An 18,755-nucleotide genomic window follows, 5' to 3' on the forward strand; every position below is an offset into this window, starting at 1 on the left:
CCGCTGTGGCGAACGCGAACAAGCTATGTTCGCCGGGAACTATTCGCCAGCGAACTATTCGGGACATCTCTAGTTGGAAGTTATCTTTGGAACGCTGTAAACCTGTTCAGCTATGCAAGAAGGTGCAACAATTCATTTGGGAGTTTTGCTAAGAATACACAATAAGACTACAGTGTTTATAATATGGATCTTACAGAGTATAATAGACAGATTACATTTTCCATACAGAATATTTTGCTCATAAAATAAACAAACATTCTACTCTACTCTGCATTCTACTACCATGCCATAAAACTATGAACGGAGTGACAAAATATCCACTAAAGCTAGTCAACATCCCCCTCAAAAAAACAAAACAAAACTTGGTTTACTTTCATTGAGAATGATCGGTATGTTGCAATAACATATATATATATATAAAATAATTTACTAAAGACTCCTGGGACTTTATTATATTAAAAATGAACTTTTATCTGGAGCAACGTTTCTGTTTTACATAAAAACTTTCATCAGGATCTAAAACGCACATTTATAAAAATATAATATAATTTTACTAGTTTTGAGTACATCGTATTTATATTTTTGCCTAATGCTTTATACACATATTGGTATCCAATAACCCGGTGTCCTCTGCAAAGACTGAGAACAGGAACAAAAAAAAAAAATGAACAAAGAATTGGATTTCCTGATATTTCCCACATCATGTGAATCCTTATCTTCTAATAACATCATGTGAAAATCAACCTTTTTAGAGCTAGAGACATACTTTTCAAAACAAAACATTAGTGGAATTTAGGGAACAAGTTATCTTGTGATGGCCAATCTCTACATATGGGTCTGTATGGTCAGAGCTTGCATTTTATTTTATTTTGTTTTGTCATGGTTTATGTGCTTTAGTTTTAAATGATACACATGAGAAAATGTATATCGAAAATGTAGTAATTATTATAAAAAAAGAATAGGTTAAAGGAACATGTATTCCTAATGCTATAGTATCTCCTCACTATTTAAAGTTGTTTGCTTACATTTTATCTAGCGCGAGACTAACTCGGTGCTGCCAACAGCTCCTCCTCCAGTAACGTTATTTGGCGGTTTTCATGAAACAGCACTTTAAAGGTGAACTGCATAATATGTGGATCCTGTACTCGTCCTATGGGTTCATGACAGTATTTAAAGTGGCAAGGACTTCTCCCCCATCCCTTTTTGGAACTTCACTGAAAGTCTAACTCAAACAATAGATATGAGACAAAGTAGAAACTACTTTGTCTCGGTATGTGTCCTCTGCCTGACGTCTATAAGCGTCAACCCTCCATTAATCAGTGGATCCAGTAATGACGGCTGCAACAAATTGGCTCTATCTATGGAGGATTCCATGATCTTGAGGGATTCTTCTGATCTCAATGCTGCACTCTCAAGCATGCACAAGAGTACATGAGTGACGTTGGCTCCTGGCAGCTGAGGAGGGTCTGCTGGAAGAAGATGGCCATGAGCACAAGTTCAGATAAGTAAAACTCCTATTTGCCTGCTTCGTTTCCCCAGGCCACTAGAACCCCAGCATTAATGTCACCATCGGGGGTCTTTGCAAATTTATCAAAGTCCCCAGGCAGTGACAGTGTCGCTTCAAGGCACAACTGGGATATTAAATTGCTGTTGGAGTAAAATGCGAACACTTAATGAAAAATAATGGTTTTCCAAACAAGTTTTTATGCCTGTGGTTTATTTAAATGACATTGCTCCTTAATACTTTTATCACTAGGACGTTGTGTGAATTCGCAATTGATATTATAGACTGCAAAAGGCTATCCCAGCACAAAAATATGAATATTTTATCTAGTATAATAGGATCGTTAAAACAGAATTAGTAAGCGGGATTTCCAAGCAACAAAACAAATAACTCAAGTTCAAATATATAAATAATTGGCTAGGATTCTTATTTCTCCAACCACTATAAAATCGATATAATCTTAGGATGTTGTTGGCACGTTCTTTACCATATAACAGGGATAACACAGGTCAGTAGGAAATGGAACACAGCAGCAATCTATCCAGTAATGGAGCGTTCAAGACCATATGTTTAGACTATGATGAAACGCTCAGGAAATTAAGTTGGAAGTGTGAAATAAAAGAACTTGAGTAACAGCGGCCAATATCTACCTTTAGAATAGTTATATTCCATGTGAAGCTCTCTACGGCTTTGATCATCTTTCTTTCTTTTAAACCTTCTTTGGCCCCGATGGCATTTAAATTCTCGTGGAACTCCATGGCTGGAAGAAAGAAAATATCAATGAGTTATACGTGGTTCTCAGGATTTCCTGATAAAATGTCAGTTCGTATAATCTTGTGTTCTTTTCAGTGACCTGCTTTGTCTAATCTGAGCATTATTAAGAAGGAGATGAGATTCAAAGAATTAAGAAATCTACAAGCAGATTGAGAAATAAGGAAAGAAAAAAAGAAATGCAGATTGGATTAACATCTATATGAAAAGGCACATAAAGAGGTTGTGTTAATACATTTGAATACATACATGTGCATAGGAAAATCAAACTAACAGCACAAATATACCAAAAGATTACATAATATCTGTTGAATACAGGGAGAAAAATAAATAAATCACCCAATAGGATCAGTTAATAAAGAAAACAAAAGAAAAGAAAAGAAAAAGGCTGGAACAAGTTAAAAATATATCTAAAATAGAAAATTAAATAATAAATGAAAGTTAATACATATAAGGACCAATTTTTATTTTAGCTTATAGTAGTACATATTTTTTTTATCATATCCTCACATTATGGGTACATGAGCAAAAATACAATGATAGTGATTTTTTTAATTTTTTTTTTTTTTTTTAATTCTTTATTTTTGTCACATCCTGCTCTGTTCTGTGGAGATGTCTGGTCTTGGCTTCTAGTATCCAGTACTCTTTTTACAATTCTTGTTTAGTTTTTCTTGATTTTTTGGTTTTCTATTCTATGTCTGGTTTTCTTTATGCTGGGATTTCTGGGTTCATTCCTGTAATCCATCCCTGGGATTCCCAGTCTCCAGGTTTAATTTAAATGTTTGTTTTATGTTGCCACACCCGTTTGTTTTCCATCATTCACTCTGTTTCAGTGTTCCTGCAGGCAGCTCCTCAAGGCTTCTGCCCTTTCTTGCAGGTAAGTGCTATATATGTCTTTTGGTTGGTTTAGCATACATTAGGCAGTGTAGGACCTGCCAGATATGGGGTACATTGGCGTTGTTGGCAGGCTTATGCAATGTATAATCATATAGTTTCTATACTGACTAAATCCCCATGATTTCCATATGTAGTACTTAGTTATTTCTCCTCTTGTTTTGCCTGTTATCTTGTCTTGTTTTAGCTTGTATACCCAGTCCATGTACAGTCCTGTTCAGTCATGCCCAAGTCATGTTCATGTTTTCCTCATGTCTTGTGTATATGTTCTGGGTTTAGCTTACTATCCTTCTCTGGTTCTGGGTTCTATTAGTTCTGTCTTGTTTTCATGTTTGGTGCCTATCTCTAGTCTGCCTTGTTTCTAGTACTGGATAGAATCTTGCTGCAGAGCCTCCCTATTCAGCTCCTGTGAGGTCTGCTAATTTCCATGCTCCTAGTATCCGCTTAAGCTGAATCAGGGTCTTGGTATGTGGCTGCACAAACGCTGGTGCTCAACACCAGGGGGCGTGCAGTTACCCTGCACCAGACCCTGCTAATCCACCTCCACACTGTGACTCCTACTCTGAACATCAGGCATACTGGGTCCCGGTCCTGCACTGCCGCCCGGACAGCGTCTGGGTCCCGGGCACCGGACCGCCACCCTGACAATTTTTCAGTGCAAGAATTAAAAATATACTTTGAGTTGCCACAACAGCTATGACAAAGTGTTCAACATTCCAACTCGGTACAGATACAGGCATAGAAAAATACAGTATGCACCTTTTTATATGTTTTGGTCGGTCTGATAGGTGTTAACGAAAAGTGGTGAATCATTATTGAGAGTGAGAAAACACTCTGAGGTCGCCGACAATGCTGTCGGGGTCTGGTGGTAGTAAGGCTAGGTGGACAAAGGGTATATCGGGGTTGACCTCGATATTTATGGCTGGCTCTTCCACTGTGGTAGGCATCCCATGGTTTGAGAGTGATTGATCATCTGTTTCTAGGGGGTAGTCGCTTAGAGTTGCGTTGCCTAGTATCTAGTGCTGAGGAACCTATGTGTGGATGAGCTAGGTGAGGTGCTAGTGTTTGGTTCATGTATAGCACAGCTAGTTTGTTTGGGTCTGAGGGTAATGGAGCTTGTGTATGCATGTGTGGTCTGGCTAGGGTGTTGCCTGAGTTACAAATGGGCAGACCAGTGTTGTGTTTGTAGCAGTGAAGCTCCAATGATTGCGTTGCCCCTGTACAATGGGGCCATGGGGGGGGAGGGAGAATGGAAAAAATGTGCACCGGAGCAGAGAGATGTGTTCTCTGGATGCCTCACTCACATCCTAATGACCTAGTGTTTAGGCTTTGCTAACTGGCCCACAAGAGGTAGGCAGAACTAGAGATATTTGAAAAAGGACTAAATCAAACCATTTAAATAACAAAGTGTCCCAACAGATAAACAAAACATAGTAGCGGTGTGCTTGTAGTCAAGTTGTGGCGGCTCGTTTCCCTCTGGGTGTGGAGACATCCATGCCCTCCATGTTCAGTGGTTGAGGATGAGTAGTAACGGCTGCGGGTTGGTCAGGCAGTCCCAGTGCAGCCAGCAGGACTGGGCCTTCCTTGGGGTCCGAGGCCTTGTAGTTATGTCCCTCCTTGGAGACCCAGAAGGTCTTCGGTGTCACCCACCGGTATGTAATCCCTGCTTCCTGCAGTTGTGCGGTGAGTGGCCGAAGTGTTTTACGCCACAGGAGTGTGTCTCTACTTAAGTCCTTGAAGAGGGATAGTTGACATGTCTCGACGTCGTATGGGGTCTTCCCCCGGAATGCAGCTAGAAGTCCCAGCTTGTCTGTCATTGTGCAGCAGCATAAGATGAGGTCACGTGGCGCCGAGGTGGGTGCTGGCGATTCTGTATACTCCGTCAAATAAGAACTGTTTGGCCTGCTTGGCTGTAAAACTGAGCCCACCAGGCATCTGATGAAATGAGGCAGTTCTTCTAGGGGTAGCGTCTCAGGGACCCCTCTAATTTTTAAGTTTTTTCTCCTGCCCCTTTCGTCCATTACATTGAGCTGTCTGGCCATTGTGGCCATTGTGGCCTGTGCTGTCTGTAGCCGTTGGACTGTTTCACTTAGAGCAAGATGGTCTCGCTTTAGGCCTGCGAGGCCTGTCTCATTAGCCTGTGTGCGTGCTGCCACCGCTTGTACTGTGGTGGTTAAAGCATCTAGGACAGCCTCCCACATCTGCTTCAAATTTTGCTCTAGGCCTGTGAGCATATTTTGTATGTCCCTTTTAGAGGCCTGGCTGTGGTCTTCTGCCGAGTGTGTTAGTACCGGGTGTGAGCTGGAGGGGGTGCTGCCTAGGTGGTCCTCGTCTACCGAGCATGCTGGGGAGGCGAGCGTGGTGGCAGGGCCTGTTGTGAGGGGGGAGCTATCAGCATGTGGCCGATGTCCTGTTGCAATTTCGGGTTTGTATGGGCTGTTTTTGTGTCCTGCGCCCCATCTCACCTTCCTCACAAAGACCTGGGTGCTCATGTGTGTTCCACCTTTCGGGTCTTTCAGTAAGTTCCCGCGGCAGTCCGCCCACGCGGTAGGCCTTAGAGCCTCGGGTTTGGGTTTTTGTGCCCGGAGTGGAAAAGAAGGGCATTTCCGGGTGTGGCAGGTAATGCTGCAGCTGACCGAGTCCTTTTTAGCCAGTGATTGAGCAGGATGTTCTTGGATTTCGGCAGATTGTGTAGCACGGTGTCGGAGCTCAGAGCAATGGCGTCCACTCCGGTGACAAGCCCCTCCCCCCAATAATGGTGATTTTACCAAGATCATTTATTCTAGTACTAATAGCCTCCTACCAAATGGGGCAAAACCATCTAGTTGCATATGTGGATATTTGGACTATAACATCCACGCTATGGACAGTTAAAATCCAGACCTAAATGTTTAAAATCTGTGCCTGGATTTAAAAAAAAATCTCTGATCCATTGCTGCCCAGTTGGTAAAAAGGCCACACCCCATAGGAATGGGGCCTGTTATATAACAGGGGGAATAGGGATATAGTCCGTGGGCATTGAAGGAAGCACCTTTAAAAAACATTATAAAAGGGTAGACAGATCAGTCCACCCTCTGCCCCTACCTGTGGCCAGCTAGTGGGGGCTATTTAGTAAAATATCAGTGTCAGTGGGTTGGGAGCGATTTATATTATAAAGGAGGGGCACCTAGTGTCCCCCACCCACTGGAGCAGGTGATGGCCCAACTGTAATATATAGGGTAAAGATCTAGTGTCCTCCCTCTGGTGGATGGTGGGGACTCTGAATATTTATTCAATAAAAGAGTGGACATACCATTATCCACCCCCTCTGAATAGTGGCTTGCCTCCTCCAGGTGGCTAGGCATTCCCAACACCATGGGCACCCCCATTAAAATTAAATAACCCTATCTAACCACTCACCCTAATAGTGTGTGTGTGAGGGAGGGGTGGGGGGGGGGGGGGGGGGGCACGGACAATAAAAGTAATACCTGTAAAAAAATATATATATATATATATATGCAATTAACATCAGTCTTACATTAAAATAAGTTATATTAAATATATTTAAAACCATACTTGATGATGCAACTAATTAAATTAAAAAAAAAAAAATGATTAGCTTAAACAAAAATAAGTTCAAAATTGTGATGGCTCAACTCAGATTGAGCCTATAAAGGCTTTCCCACACTATATGAGCTATTACATTGTGTGGAAATATTTCCCAGCCTATGTAATATTAACATATGTATTCAAGTGAAATGGGAATACACGTTTGCACCTAGAAAGAAATTAATCCTAGCTATTTGTTTCCACCTATTGTCAGGATTTTAACCTCCCTTATGAGGGTCTTATTGCGCCCCATATGATTTTTATGTACAATTTTTTTTTTTCTTTTTTAATATGATGGCTGGTTAGCTGCCACTTAATTAACCTTTGTGCCACTGATGGCACTGCCATTGGGTAAATAGTATCTAAAATGACCATTCACTTGCAAAAACAAACAGGTGAGCGATAATTTGCAAACATGCATTGTGTTGGATGTATTGGGTTCGGAATTTTATTGCAACTGGTGCTTTGTGAATCTTCCGAATCCTATACTTTGTGTAGGATTCAGATAAGGTAGTACAGATTTGAATCCGGACATCGAATGCATCTGGGCGACTGATACAGATTCGCTCGGCTGACCGAATTCTGACCATATTAGGCTTTCATAAACATTGCCATAATAATCACAGTTGGAATTCACCTATTTTCAACGGACAAAATCTGGTGTTTAGTGAATAATTCTTTACGTGTTGTAAGCATATCTAGCGCTGATAATGTGTACAGGTGTCAAAGGTCGAAGAAGAATTTTTTTTTTTTTTTTTACTGCAAGTTGCCATATTAATAATTATACAGACGATAGCAGCAGTAACCTGCAACACAACAAGATTGCTCTCTGTTCCAGCACATGTCATGTGATATAATTAGAACAGTGGCCAGCATCACAGTCTCGTCTCCACTCCTTATAATTGCCAAAGGATTTGGATCCTGCAGGACTTTCCCAATTTAGGCTATGTGTCACAGCTCAAAAACCACCAGAGAAAAGTCACTACAAATGCTGAAGCCCTTTTAAACATACCACATGCCCCCAAGAGTAGATTATTGGACACATTCAGTGGAATTAAATTCCATTAACATATTTATGTAATTTGCCTTTCTACACTTTTGAATCCCTCTTGCTGCCAGAATTAATAATGCAGCTAACTTTATAAGCTATGAAACCAATGCTAACCGACAGACATTTCAGAACTGCTGCACATAATGTCAATCGGAGCTTTTTTCTTTTCCTTTTCACTTCTGTGTGTTCAGAATTCTAGTGTCGAAGTCTGTTTTTGCCTGACCCCTACCCCTTCGCAATTTACGCACAGCTTCTGAGCACTGCTGCTGGGGATCAAATGAGAGCCCGCTGTGCAGAGATCTACTGGGTTTACAAGCACACCGAGATTCTAATTTGTGTTCTGCTAGCTACTCAGAAATGCAATAGCAACCACACAGTGTGTACTTTTCTATTTTATCGGCTACCCAAACAGCTTCTAATCTTTATATTGTACTTATACACACAGACATCAAGCACCAAGACCACTTAAAATCACTGAAGTGGTCATGGTGCTCATAGTAACCCTTTAAAGTATTGTTTATTAAACTTGGCTGATCAATATTAGGAAAGGTATGTAAATATTGATTTAGTGATCATGGTCATCTACTTATGATTTGCTTTTTATTAAACCATCCCCCACAGCTGCCAATCACTTTGACCCCCTACAATTTTAGATAACAGAAGTAAAGGCAAAGTTTCAATCATGAGTCAATCCATATGTCTGTGATTTAACTCCAAAGCAACAGTAAACTAAATACAGTTTGTGTGTATTAAGGGAACACTCCAAATAAAAGTGGGGTGCTGCTTTAAACGGTTTAGATGACTGCCCCCTTAATCTTAGCACTGAAATGGTTTAAATCAATTAAATTCATTCCAGCTCTGGAAGAGTCTCCTCACTGCAGCTCCAATTTACCTATTGTGATGTCATTATACCGGATGACTTGTATCTAATCAGCTGCTTTACATAAAGAAGCACTGGGACACACAGACAATGCTTCTCATTGAGAAGCATTCACGCCTGCTTTGAACTATAGGCAATAACCCTCCAAGGTATCTGCTTTACAGGTGTTCAAAATGGGATTTACAAAAGAGTCTATTTGTCTTGTACTTTAAAAAAAAAAAATAATAATAATAATCTTGCAGGGACATGCAGTAAACCCCCACTTTAGCAATGAGAAGTGCTTTAGCGAACTAAAGAGTCTCTTTATTTAAACTGGGAACTCTGGAGAACTTAGAAGGACATTTCAAGGTTTAGGCCAAATTACCAGACTGGAGAAACTCTTCAATACAGCTGTATTGCCCTAAACGTTACAATTCCCCTCCGACTTGTATACTGTTCCCATTTTACTGAATGCCAAGATGTGATTTGAGTGTGTAAGCCATGAGAACGGTAGGGCTCCAGATGTTGTAGAATATCCAATAATGCTGAATGTTAAATATGGAGTGCTACACCTTAGCTTTACAAACCCGAATTGAACATTTTAGCAATACATATATATATAGTTAATAATTTACAGAGATTTAGAAACTTTAAAAAAAAAAATATTATCTCAAATCAATTATTTTCTTATTAAAGTACAGATAACTCTGCAGTTATCTGTACTTTAATAAGAAAACCCAATTAGCACTTTAGCACAGCGTTGTCAATCTGCACATATTTTCAGGGCATATAATGTAATTTTCACCTTTCCAGACAGACAGGAATAGTTCCAACAATAATTAATCTGGTTATAGTTCTCTTCGCTACTAAACTAGATATTCACAAACATGGCACAAGTCAGGTTGTGACTCATTTACTACATAAGGACCAAGAACAAATGGGGGTTTCGATTGACAAAACAAAACAATACCCTACCATTAATAATTTGTTTAGAGGATGGGTCCAGAAGATATTATATGCCTGTCTGGGTTATTCACTAAAAAGTGAAATATTAAATGTTAGGCCACAGTAGACAAATTGGAAATAAACATTATTCATGGTGTTGCTGATTTTAGTTTGGCTACTATGGCCTACATTTTGAATTCACTTTGAACCCAAGACTCCATCAGGCTAATTTATAAAATGTTCACAGACTGTCTCTGAGAAAATTGTAACAAATTCATCCGCTCATAGAAATGTTTTTAATGGTATTTACCATCCTGACAGGAATAGTTGTGCCCATCTACAGCCGTGCACCCGGATACCTGATAAACCCAGCATGTCTAGGGCCGCTGGCCGCTGCAGATCTATGCCACTTTATAGCCCTATGGCCATCCACGTTGATGACGACGTCGGCATTCCTGTGACGTCACGTGCATGCACGTTTTGGGGTCAAAGGCAATCGGATAAACAGGAGGGCTATTTAAACATATTTTTACATTCTCTCATTGCCCGTCGTGGTTTCTGCCTGATGGGAATCCGAGAGTTCGTTCCTGATCTTGATATTTTGGTATTTGACTTCGTTCTGACTTCCCTGATTTCTGGTACCTTTGACTTTTGTCTTTTTCTTTTCAAATAATTTTTATTAAAGTTTTACATATTTGTATAACAACAAGAATATGAACATTGTATTGGGGGTAGGAAGGGAAGGGGAACTTGGAAATGGAAAAGAATAACCATCCAGTATTACAATAGGCATAACAGTGTATATGGCAAAAAAATAAATAGAAAATAATAATATGTTTTACATCAATGCACTTTAATAATAAATATGTCAAAGACCATATGCTGCTTTGATTTTTTCTTCCCACTTATCCCAATTGTATTTTAATATTGGGAAACCACGCATATTAGCTCTATGTGATAATTCGTGTGCCTTGTTTTCTAGAATCAAATTAAAAACTTCCCTGAGAGATGGCACATCTTGGGACTTCCAATGTCTAGGTAAACAGGATGTAGCAGCGATCAAAATGTGACCTATGATTATTTTGTCCGATCTATTAATGGACTCCGGGAGTTTTTTGAATAAGGCTAGTTCCGAGGTTAAAATGCTAATGGTTCTGTCCACTTTAATAATTAGGTCGTGAATCAATTTCCAATATTTAGTTAATTTAGGACAGAACCACCAAATATGGGCCATATTGCCCACACCCCCACAATCTCTCCAACACCGGTCAGAATACATATTGTTCATGTTGTGCAGTCTAGACGGGGCCAGGTACCAGCGATATAAAATTTTGTAATGATTTTCAAAGTGGTCGGTGCAATACGAAATACCTTTTAAAGCTTTAAAAAAAACGAACCATGCTTCTAGATCGTACTGGGCACCCAACTCCGTCTCCCATGACAACATATGTTTTAATTTTACTAGGGGCTTGGCGTTATAAAACGAGTAGCATAAAGATATCATACTAGTGGGGCTGCATAAAAAAGCTTTCTCCAATGGAGACATGTCAAGCGTTTTATAATTTTTATCTGTTTCAGGTACCTTATATAGTTCTTTCAATTTGTCAATGATTAACATACAATCCAATTCACATACATTCGTTAATCCATATTTAAGTTTCAATTTTTCCAAAGAAAGAATAGCATTGCCGTGAAAAAAATTGTCAAGATTAGTTATAGAGCATTCCTTCAACAGTTCTGTCTTTAAAGATGGAATATAATCCTTCAATAGCTCAATTGGCATTGCTCTATAAAGGCTGGGAGAATGATCATTTTTAAAAACAATATCCCAGGCCTTAAGTGTAGTCTTGGTAGATAAAAATAACTTTGTAATTCCAGGTCTTTTCTTAGGATTTAACCAAGGTAATTCTGACAATCTAACCGGTAAAATTTTTGATTCTTCTATTTCCATTCATCTGGGTTTATCAACCTGATTATTAAAGCTCACAGCCACTGCAGCGTTAGTGGCGAAATAATATTTGCGGATATCGGGAACACCGATACCGCCATTCGATTTGTGGTGCTGCAAGGAAGTGAGCTTCACTCGAGCAGGCTTGTTCCCCCAGATGAACTTCATCATTGTCGAGTGAACTTTATTAAAAAATGATAATGGGATGGATAAAGGGATGGTCTTAAAGAAATATAGAATTTTTGGTAGTATCGTCATTTTAACAGATGCGACCCTCCCCAGCCATGAAAGTTCCATTCCGCCCCATCTTTCCATCTCCTTTTGTAGGTCCGACCATGCTTTCCTCAAGTTGTGATTATGCATATTTACCAAATTTTTGCATAAATTAATGCCAAGATACTCCATATAGTCAGCTCTCCAATCAAATAGATATAATTTCTTAAGGGCAATGGTTTCCGAATTTTTTAAATGAAATGGAAGGGCCTGAGACTTAGACTCGTTTAATTTGTAGTACGATATCTCGCCAAATTGAGTTAAAATGTCTTTGAGGTGGCTCAAAGATTCTTTTGGGTTTTTGACAGCTAGAATTATATCGTCTGCAAACAAGCCAATTTTGTGTGCGGATTCTTTAACAACAATTCCTGCAATTTGTGGGGTTGTTCTAATTAATTCAGCCAGGGGTTCTATTGCTAGAACAAATAAAATTGGAGATAAAGGGCACCCCTGTCTCGTCCCATTGGTTAGAGAAAACGTTTTGGATGTGAAACCGGAAGCTGAGACATGGGCGGAAGGTGCACAATATAGCGCCTTAATTGCTGTGATAAAGGATGATGGTATGTTGAATCTTTCTAACGTTCTCCATAAATATCCCCAATGTATCCTGTCAAACGCCTTCTCTGCGTCTAGAGATAGAAGCAATGAAGGCGTTTTGGTCATATTTATGTGCTGAATCAAGTTTATGAATCTTCTAGTCCCGTCGGGCGCCTGTCTATCTTTTACAAAACCCACTTGATCCTTGTTTATTAGCAATGGGATTAATTTGGTTAATCTATTTGCGAGAACTTTAGAATAAATCTTTGAGTCATTATTGATTAGAGAAATGGGTCTAAAATTGTGGCATCTATCAGGAGTTTTTCCCGGTTTTGGCAAGGTGACTATTCGTGCGCACAAGGACTCCTCTGGCATCGTTCCCCCGGACTTATAGGAGTTGAATAATTTGGTCATGTGGGGAATTAAAATTTCTTGAAAAGTTTTATAATATAAAATAGTGAATCCATCGGGACCAGGGGCTTTTCCGGATGGCATAAGTTTGATCGCCTCAGCTATCTCTTTTGCTGATATTTCACATCCTAAGCTTTCTAAGTGTCCTGGAGACAGCCGAGGCAATGTCACTCTGTCTAAAAATTTATCAATGGTCGTTACAGAAGGCTGGGTAAGGTTCGAATCACATTCTAAATTATAAAGTTTACTATAATACTCTGCAAACATGTCACTGATTTTAGTAGGATGAAACACTTTTCGCCCCTGATCATCAAGTAAATACGCTATTTTTGATTGTGCATTTACTTGCCGGAGTTTAGATGCCAAAAGAGTAGAGGCCATGTTGCCTTTTAAGTAAAATGTTTTCCTGAGACGTCTCACCATAAGAGATGTACGATCTAAATTAATTTTGTTAATTTTAGTCTTAATTTCTCCTATCATTGCTGATAGGGAAGATGAGGGGCCAAATTTATTAGCCTGGTTCAAATTGTACAGTTCTTTTTCCAATGTTCTTAAATTATTGCTATTAAGTTTCTTCAGGTGAGACGCTCTAGAAATAAAATGACCTCTTAACACAGCCTTATGCGCATTCCAAGACACCTCACCAGGAACCTCGGGTGAGGCATTTTCAAAAAAATAATCGCTCAAGGCTTTCTCCGTCAATGATCTGTTCACAACATCATTTAATAAATAATCGCCTAATTTCCAGGTTCTATTCGGGGCTGAAGAAACAATTTCGTCAATATGCATTATGATTGGAGCATGGTCAGACCAGTTAATGTCTAAGATATCCGATTTCAAGATGTGCGGAATTAAAGCGCTCTGGACCATAAACCTATCCAGCCTGGAATACATATTTTTAGATACAAAATAATACGTAAAATCTCTTTCATTCTCATGCATCAGTCTCCAGGAATCATATAATCCACATTCAATCATGTATCTGGAACATTTGTTTGCTAATCTGTCGCTGTCCCCTCTATGTTGTCGATCACTGTCTTCCCTAGCGTTATCCAATTCACCGTCCATAACAAAATTCGTATCGCCACACATTACCAAGCTGCCTCTCACATTCTCATTCACTAAGTCCATCAATTTCCTAAAGAACTGCAACTGACCGGTGTTGGGAAAATACATGTTCACTATAGTATATTCAATAGTGTTAAGTGAACCTATCCATATTAAATACCTCCCGTCATCATCCGTCATTACTTTGTTCGTTGAACATGCTACATTCCTGTGGAAGAAGATCGATGCACCTCTAGACTTGGATTTATAAGTGCTATGATATTGGACTGGGAAAAGCTTTGACATAATCTTATGTTTTTTATAATTTTTAAAATGCGTTTCCTGTACACAGATGACATCTGACTTGTTGGATTTTGCTTCTTTAAATAGCAAGCGTCTTTTGTGGGCGGTGTTCAGGCCTCTCACATTAAATGACATATATTTTAAAACCATAATTTATGGAACAGCAATGCTTGATAAAGAGTAAAAGAACATTCAACTTTGTGAGAGTCCGAACAACCGCCTTCCAATAAAGAAACATCCAACAATACTGTCACAACAAACTCTAGTTGTGTACATGTGTGTACAGGAATAAATAAACAGATTTGTGCAAGTCGCTGATGCCACATAATATGCATTTTTGTATGAGGCATTTCTGTGATTCGTGATCTGGAAACATTTCTACCAAATTTTAAAGGATGGATGGTCAAAGAAAACAGAAAAATAAAAATATCAACGGGGTACAAAAAACTTGGGTATATACCCCTATGAGGGGAAATAACAAACATTGAAAAAGGGCCATGAGGGAGAGCAAAAAAAGTTTCTCCATCTCAGGGTATTAGGCCCAGGTTGGGGGGAGAGAAGGCTGCTGGGTACAAGGGGAGCAATATAAATAAAAAAAACCACACCAAAAAAATAAAAATAATAATAAAAAAAAAACCACAAAATAATATTGATTGTGAAAATTTGGAAATACTTAAGTGGTCAAATCGATTTCTGAAATAAACTGTTAAGTTGCATATCAAATAATCATTGGTGTGCAAACTCTAAGGACAGTCATAACGAGGAGAAACAAGTCAAATTTCAAAGTAATCCCGTTAAATCTCCAGACTGGAGCAGGACTCAATAGTCTGTTACAGAGATAAAGTTTTCTCGGAACCAAGCCATAAAAATCGAGATAGAAAAAAAAAAATCATGAAAATAAACGTATATAAAAAAAAAGTAAATAAAATTCCTTAGTGAAGATAGGAAGAACATCTAAACTTGAAGTGTCGAACGATTTACGACCGTGGAAAATGAAGACTGTAGCTCTATAAACTGGAAACTCAGGAAGTGTCAGATTTGCTTCTCTTGCTGGCCTGCAGAGGAGTAGATGGCGAGAGTCTATGAGGCGATACCTGACTTCTATTCATGGATTGGATGAGGTCCATTCCTTCCTCAGGCGACGTGATTATGAAATTCCTGCCATCCATGCGGAAAAGGACTTTAACCGGGAATCCCCATCTATATCTTATCCCTCTTCGTCTTAGATCCGCGGTAAAAAGTTGAAATTCTCTGCGTCGCCTCATTGTTTGGGCAGAGAAGTCTTGGAAGACCTTCATACCGCTGTAGTCCCCCGTGAGACCTGACGTGCGTACTGCACCCAGAAATTCCTCTTTAATGTGGTAATAGTGAAATCTCACTATCACATCTTTGGGTGCAGCCGCAGGCGCATTACCGGGTTTAGGCAATCTATAGATGCAGTCCAGTAGCAGATCCGTATTTTTAGCAGTTGGTAGAGCTGACTTCACCATTGCCTGGAAATAACTTTGTAATTCCAGAGAGTCTATATTTTCAGGGATCCCCCTGATCCTTAGGTTATTACGCCTACTTCTATCCTCGGCGTCCGCTAACTTTTCCGCTTGTTGGTGTACTTGCTTCTGAAGCTATTTTACAGTTTCAACCAAATCCAGGTGAGATTGCTCTTGAGAGTGCAATCTATTCTCTATTATTTCCGTCCGCTGATTAATGCCCTCCATGGCTCCATATAAAGTGTCAAAGTCTTTCTTAAAGTCGTTTTTCAGATCGACTCTCAAATCTTTAATGAGTTGTATTATCATGCCAGCTGATGGTGGCAGATCATCTGCCAGTTCAGGTGGCATATTCGGATTGTAAGTCGCAGCTATAAATGTGGTGGTAGCCATATTGGAGGTGGCAGTGGCCATCTTGGGAGTGGAATATGTAATGTCTGGTCTGGCAGCCATCTTTGTTGTGGCATCATGACCTTTTCTCTGTGGTAGTGCAGAGAAAGTACTTGTTTGGAGCATTTCAGCTCCTAGTTCCATATTTTGGTCCTCTGGGCTTTCCATAGCCCTTACTGTCCCTTTAAGAATTTTGGGTCGGATAGCAGAGCCCCCCCCCCCACCGGGACCGACAACCTGGAGGCCGAGGATCCCGATGGGGAGCGAGACCTCACACTACCCTCCCCTTTACTTGCAGCCCGGTCACTTTTGTAAGTGAGTGACCGGGCTGCTCTATGCTGAGACCGCGAGCGGCTTGCTGGGTGGTCCTTGCCGCTCGCGGGAGACACAGCTTTGTGCTCCGAGCATGCTGAGTGCTCGGAGCACTCTGAGCCGCACACAGAGGTGTCGGCTAGTGCGGCCGCGGTCCCGCCGCTCTCTGGATGCTGCGAGCGGGACGCGACCGCACAGGCATAAGATTTGGCATGGGAGACCGGGAGGGAGGTGGGGAGGGATTTCCCCGACGCCACCAACGATATTTTAAGCGGCGAAACCAGCCGCGAGCCGGATTTTGAGGCAGGGGAGTGAGCCTGGGCACCCTTACTCACCCCAGCAGCTCCTGCTCCCGATTTCTTTATTGCAGGTACGGATTTTTCGTTTTTTTTTTTGTTTCTCCATATTCAGATAGATATTAGCTATTAGTTCTCAAAAGTAAAATGTTTTCATTGTAGTTAAAGTTGCACTTTTTGAACGAAATTGCCCCCCTTGTCCAGGAGCCTCTCTAAAACGTGGCCATCTAAGATGGTGGCCAAGACACGCCCACTTTTGTCTTTTTCTCATCGTTGTGTCTGATTCTGTATCCCTGACCTCTGCAAGTATTCTGACTATTCTTGGATACGTTAAGTCCAGCCATTCTAAGGTCCGGTTAGACGTTATCTTTAGTCCCAGGTGTGACACAATTCTGCGTGCTGCATCAATTAGTAATCCAGACAAAAATACAGCGTGTTTAGGACACCCTCAGCCTCAGGGCTTTTGGCATGATTTTCCATTTCAAAACCAAGAAAAGAGGCTTTACTGTACACCTATTTTCCCTGCTTGATGAAGTGTGGGAATATAGGAGTGAGCAATGATGTCTGTAGTCTGTATGATGGCACAAATAACAGTGTTGTCACCCAGTAGAGTGCTAGAGCAGGGATAGGGGTTATTGTAGATCATATGCTGTACATGGATGTGTGGGAATTGCTCTACCACACAATTTTATATGAGCGGTATTGCTATTTTATTCAATAAAGCCCTTGCCAGTCGCCACTTAAAGATATTAGTACCCCTTATGCCTTTTGTATCTAGGAGTGCATGGCATGTAAACCAATCCCCTAATACGGCTATATAACACAGTTTGTCAATGAAAATTATAATGAACTTTATTAATCTATTTAAAAAGGACTGTAATTACAGCTGAACGCAGAGGTAATTATTATTATTATTTTTTTAGTCATTAATATTTTGATTTTACAAATAAAATGTTTGGGGAATAGTTCTGTTACTCAAGTTGTTTTTCCAAGTCTAGCTTTTTTTTAAAAAAAAAATAATAATTTATTTGGTAAGCACTTCCTCAATATCGATGGAATTTTTTCTCTTATGTTTACTGGCAACCATACATTTCAAACATATGTGTGTCTTTGGACCAGATCAAAAAAAAAAAAAAACAAAACCCTGTGCAAACCAAAATGCATTGTGACATGAAACATTCACTAATTTTCACACACCTAGTACAGAGGATATGCATGTAGAGGGCACAAAGCGGTTTGCAACAACAAACCGTCAAACACACATTTAATAGTTGAAGCTTGACGCATGGACCAGACATCAGTGTTGCTGCTGTTCCAGTGTCACCTATTTGCATATTTTATTGATTGCCAATCAAAGCTTTTGGTGAGGAATTTATAGATTTCCACGCACCAGCTACACTGTATCTAGCCATTACCAGTACTCGCATGATAATTGTTCTTTCTGATTGCATAAGAGAAGCAGGTAGTATGTCTACAATGAAGATTTGCGGTTTCAATGGGAGAACGTGTCCAGATAGGTTCTGAAGATCCCCATGAAAAATACCTTTCCAGAGTGTTTTTAGACTGTTCCCCCTCTAAATGAACAGTAAATACACAGATCCTTTAGGGAAGTAATCATGTGATTATTGTGCCCCTTGTCGTACAATTTAACAATGTTCTGTTGTTCCAATATTTGATTTGAATGTGTAATTTATCACTGTAATCTTTATTATCCCTCATCAATCAGCTAAAGTGACTTCAATTATTCTCAAAGCTCGTTTCAATGCAATGTTATGGCTCCCAACGGCATATTCATTTTGGCTCTAATCACTCATCACTTCTCAGTTTACATTTTAAGACAAAACCACAGCTTTCAGAGAATCAATAAACTACACATGCATACAGTGAAGAAACATTGCTAAATTTTAACAGAAAATCACTTTCGAACAAACGAGCTTGCCTTTGTTTTGTACTAATTTTTGCAAGATTCTAGGGGCCAGAGATAACGGTGTCACTAAAAAGTCAGATTAATAGAGGAACGTAGAAGGCTTAGCTACGATATTGATGCACTATATAAACAAACCGGTATAAATACTTCTATATCATTTATAAATGGCTTTGAGCAATGTAGGCATTGTTTGGAATTAGAGGCTGGATTAT

The 18,755-nt window shown here is 39.9% G+C and overlaps 1 protein-coding gene across 2 annotated transcripts in view; it reads right to left on the minus strand.

The window, feature by feature from the left end:
- The window catches only part of PLCL2 (phospholipase C like 2), a 204,781-nt gene that overhangs the window by 9,201 nt on the left and 176,825 nt on the right, over positions 1-18,755 (minus strand). For both annotated transcript variants that reach the window (XM_063452311.1, XM_063452312.1), the window contains exon 6: positions 2,155-2,264. In XM_063452311.1, the coding sequence (XP_063308381.1) occupies positions 2,155-2,264 (110 nt within the window). The remainder of the gene's footprint in view (positions 1-2,154; positions 2,265-18,755) is intronic.

Source organism: Pelobates fuscus, chromosome 4 (genome assembly GCF_036172605.1).
Source record: "Pelobates fuscus isolate aPelFus1 chromosome 4, aPelFus1.pri, whole genome shotgun sequence".
NCBI classification, from domain to species: Eukaryota; Metazoa; Chordata; class Amphibia; order Anura; family Pelobatidae; genus Pelobates; species Pelobates fuscus.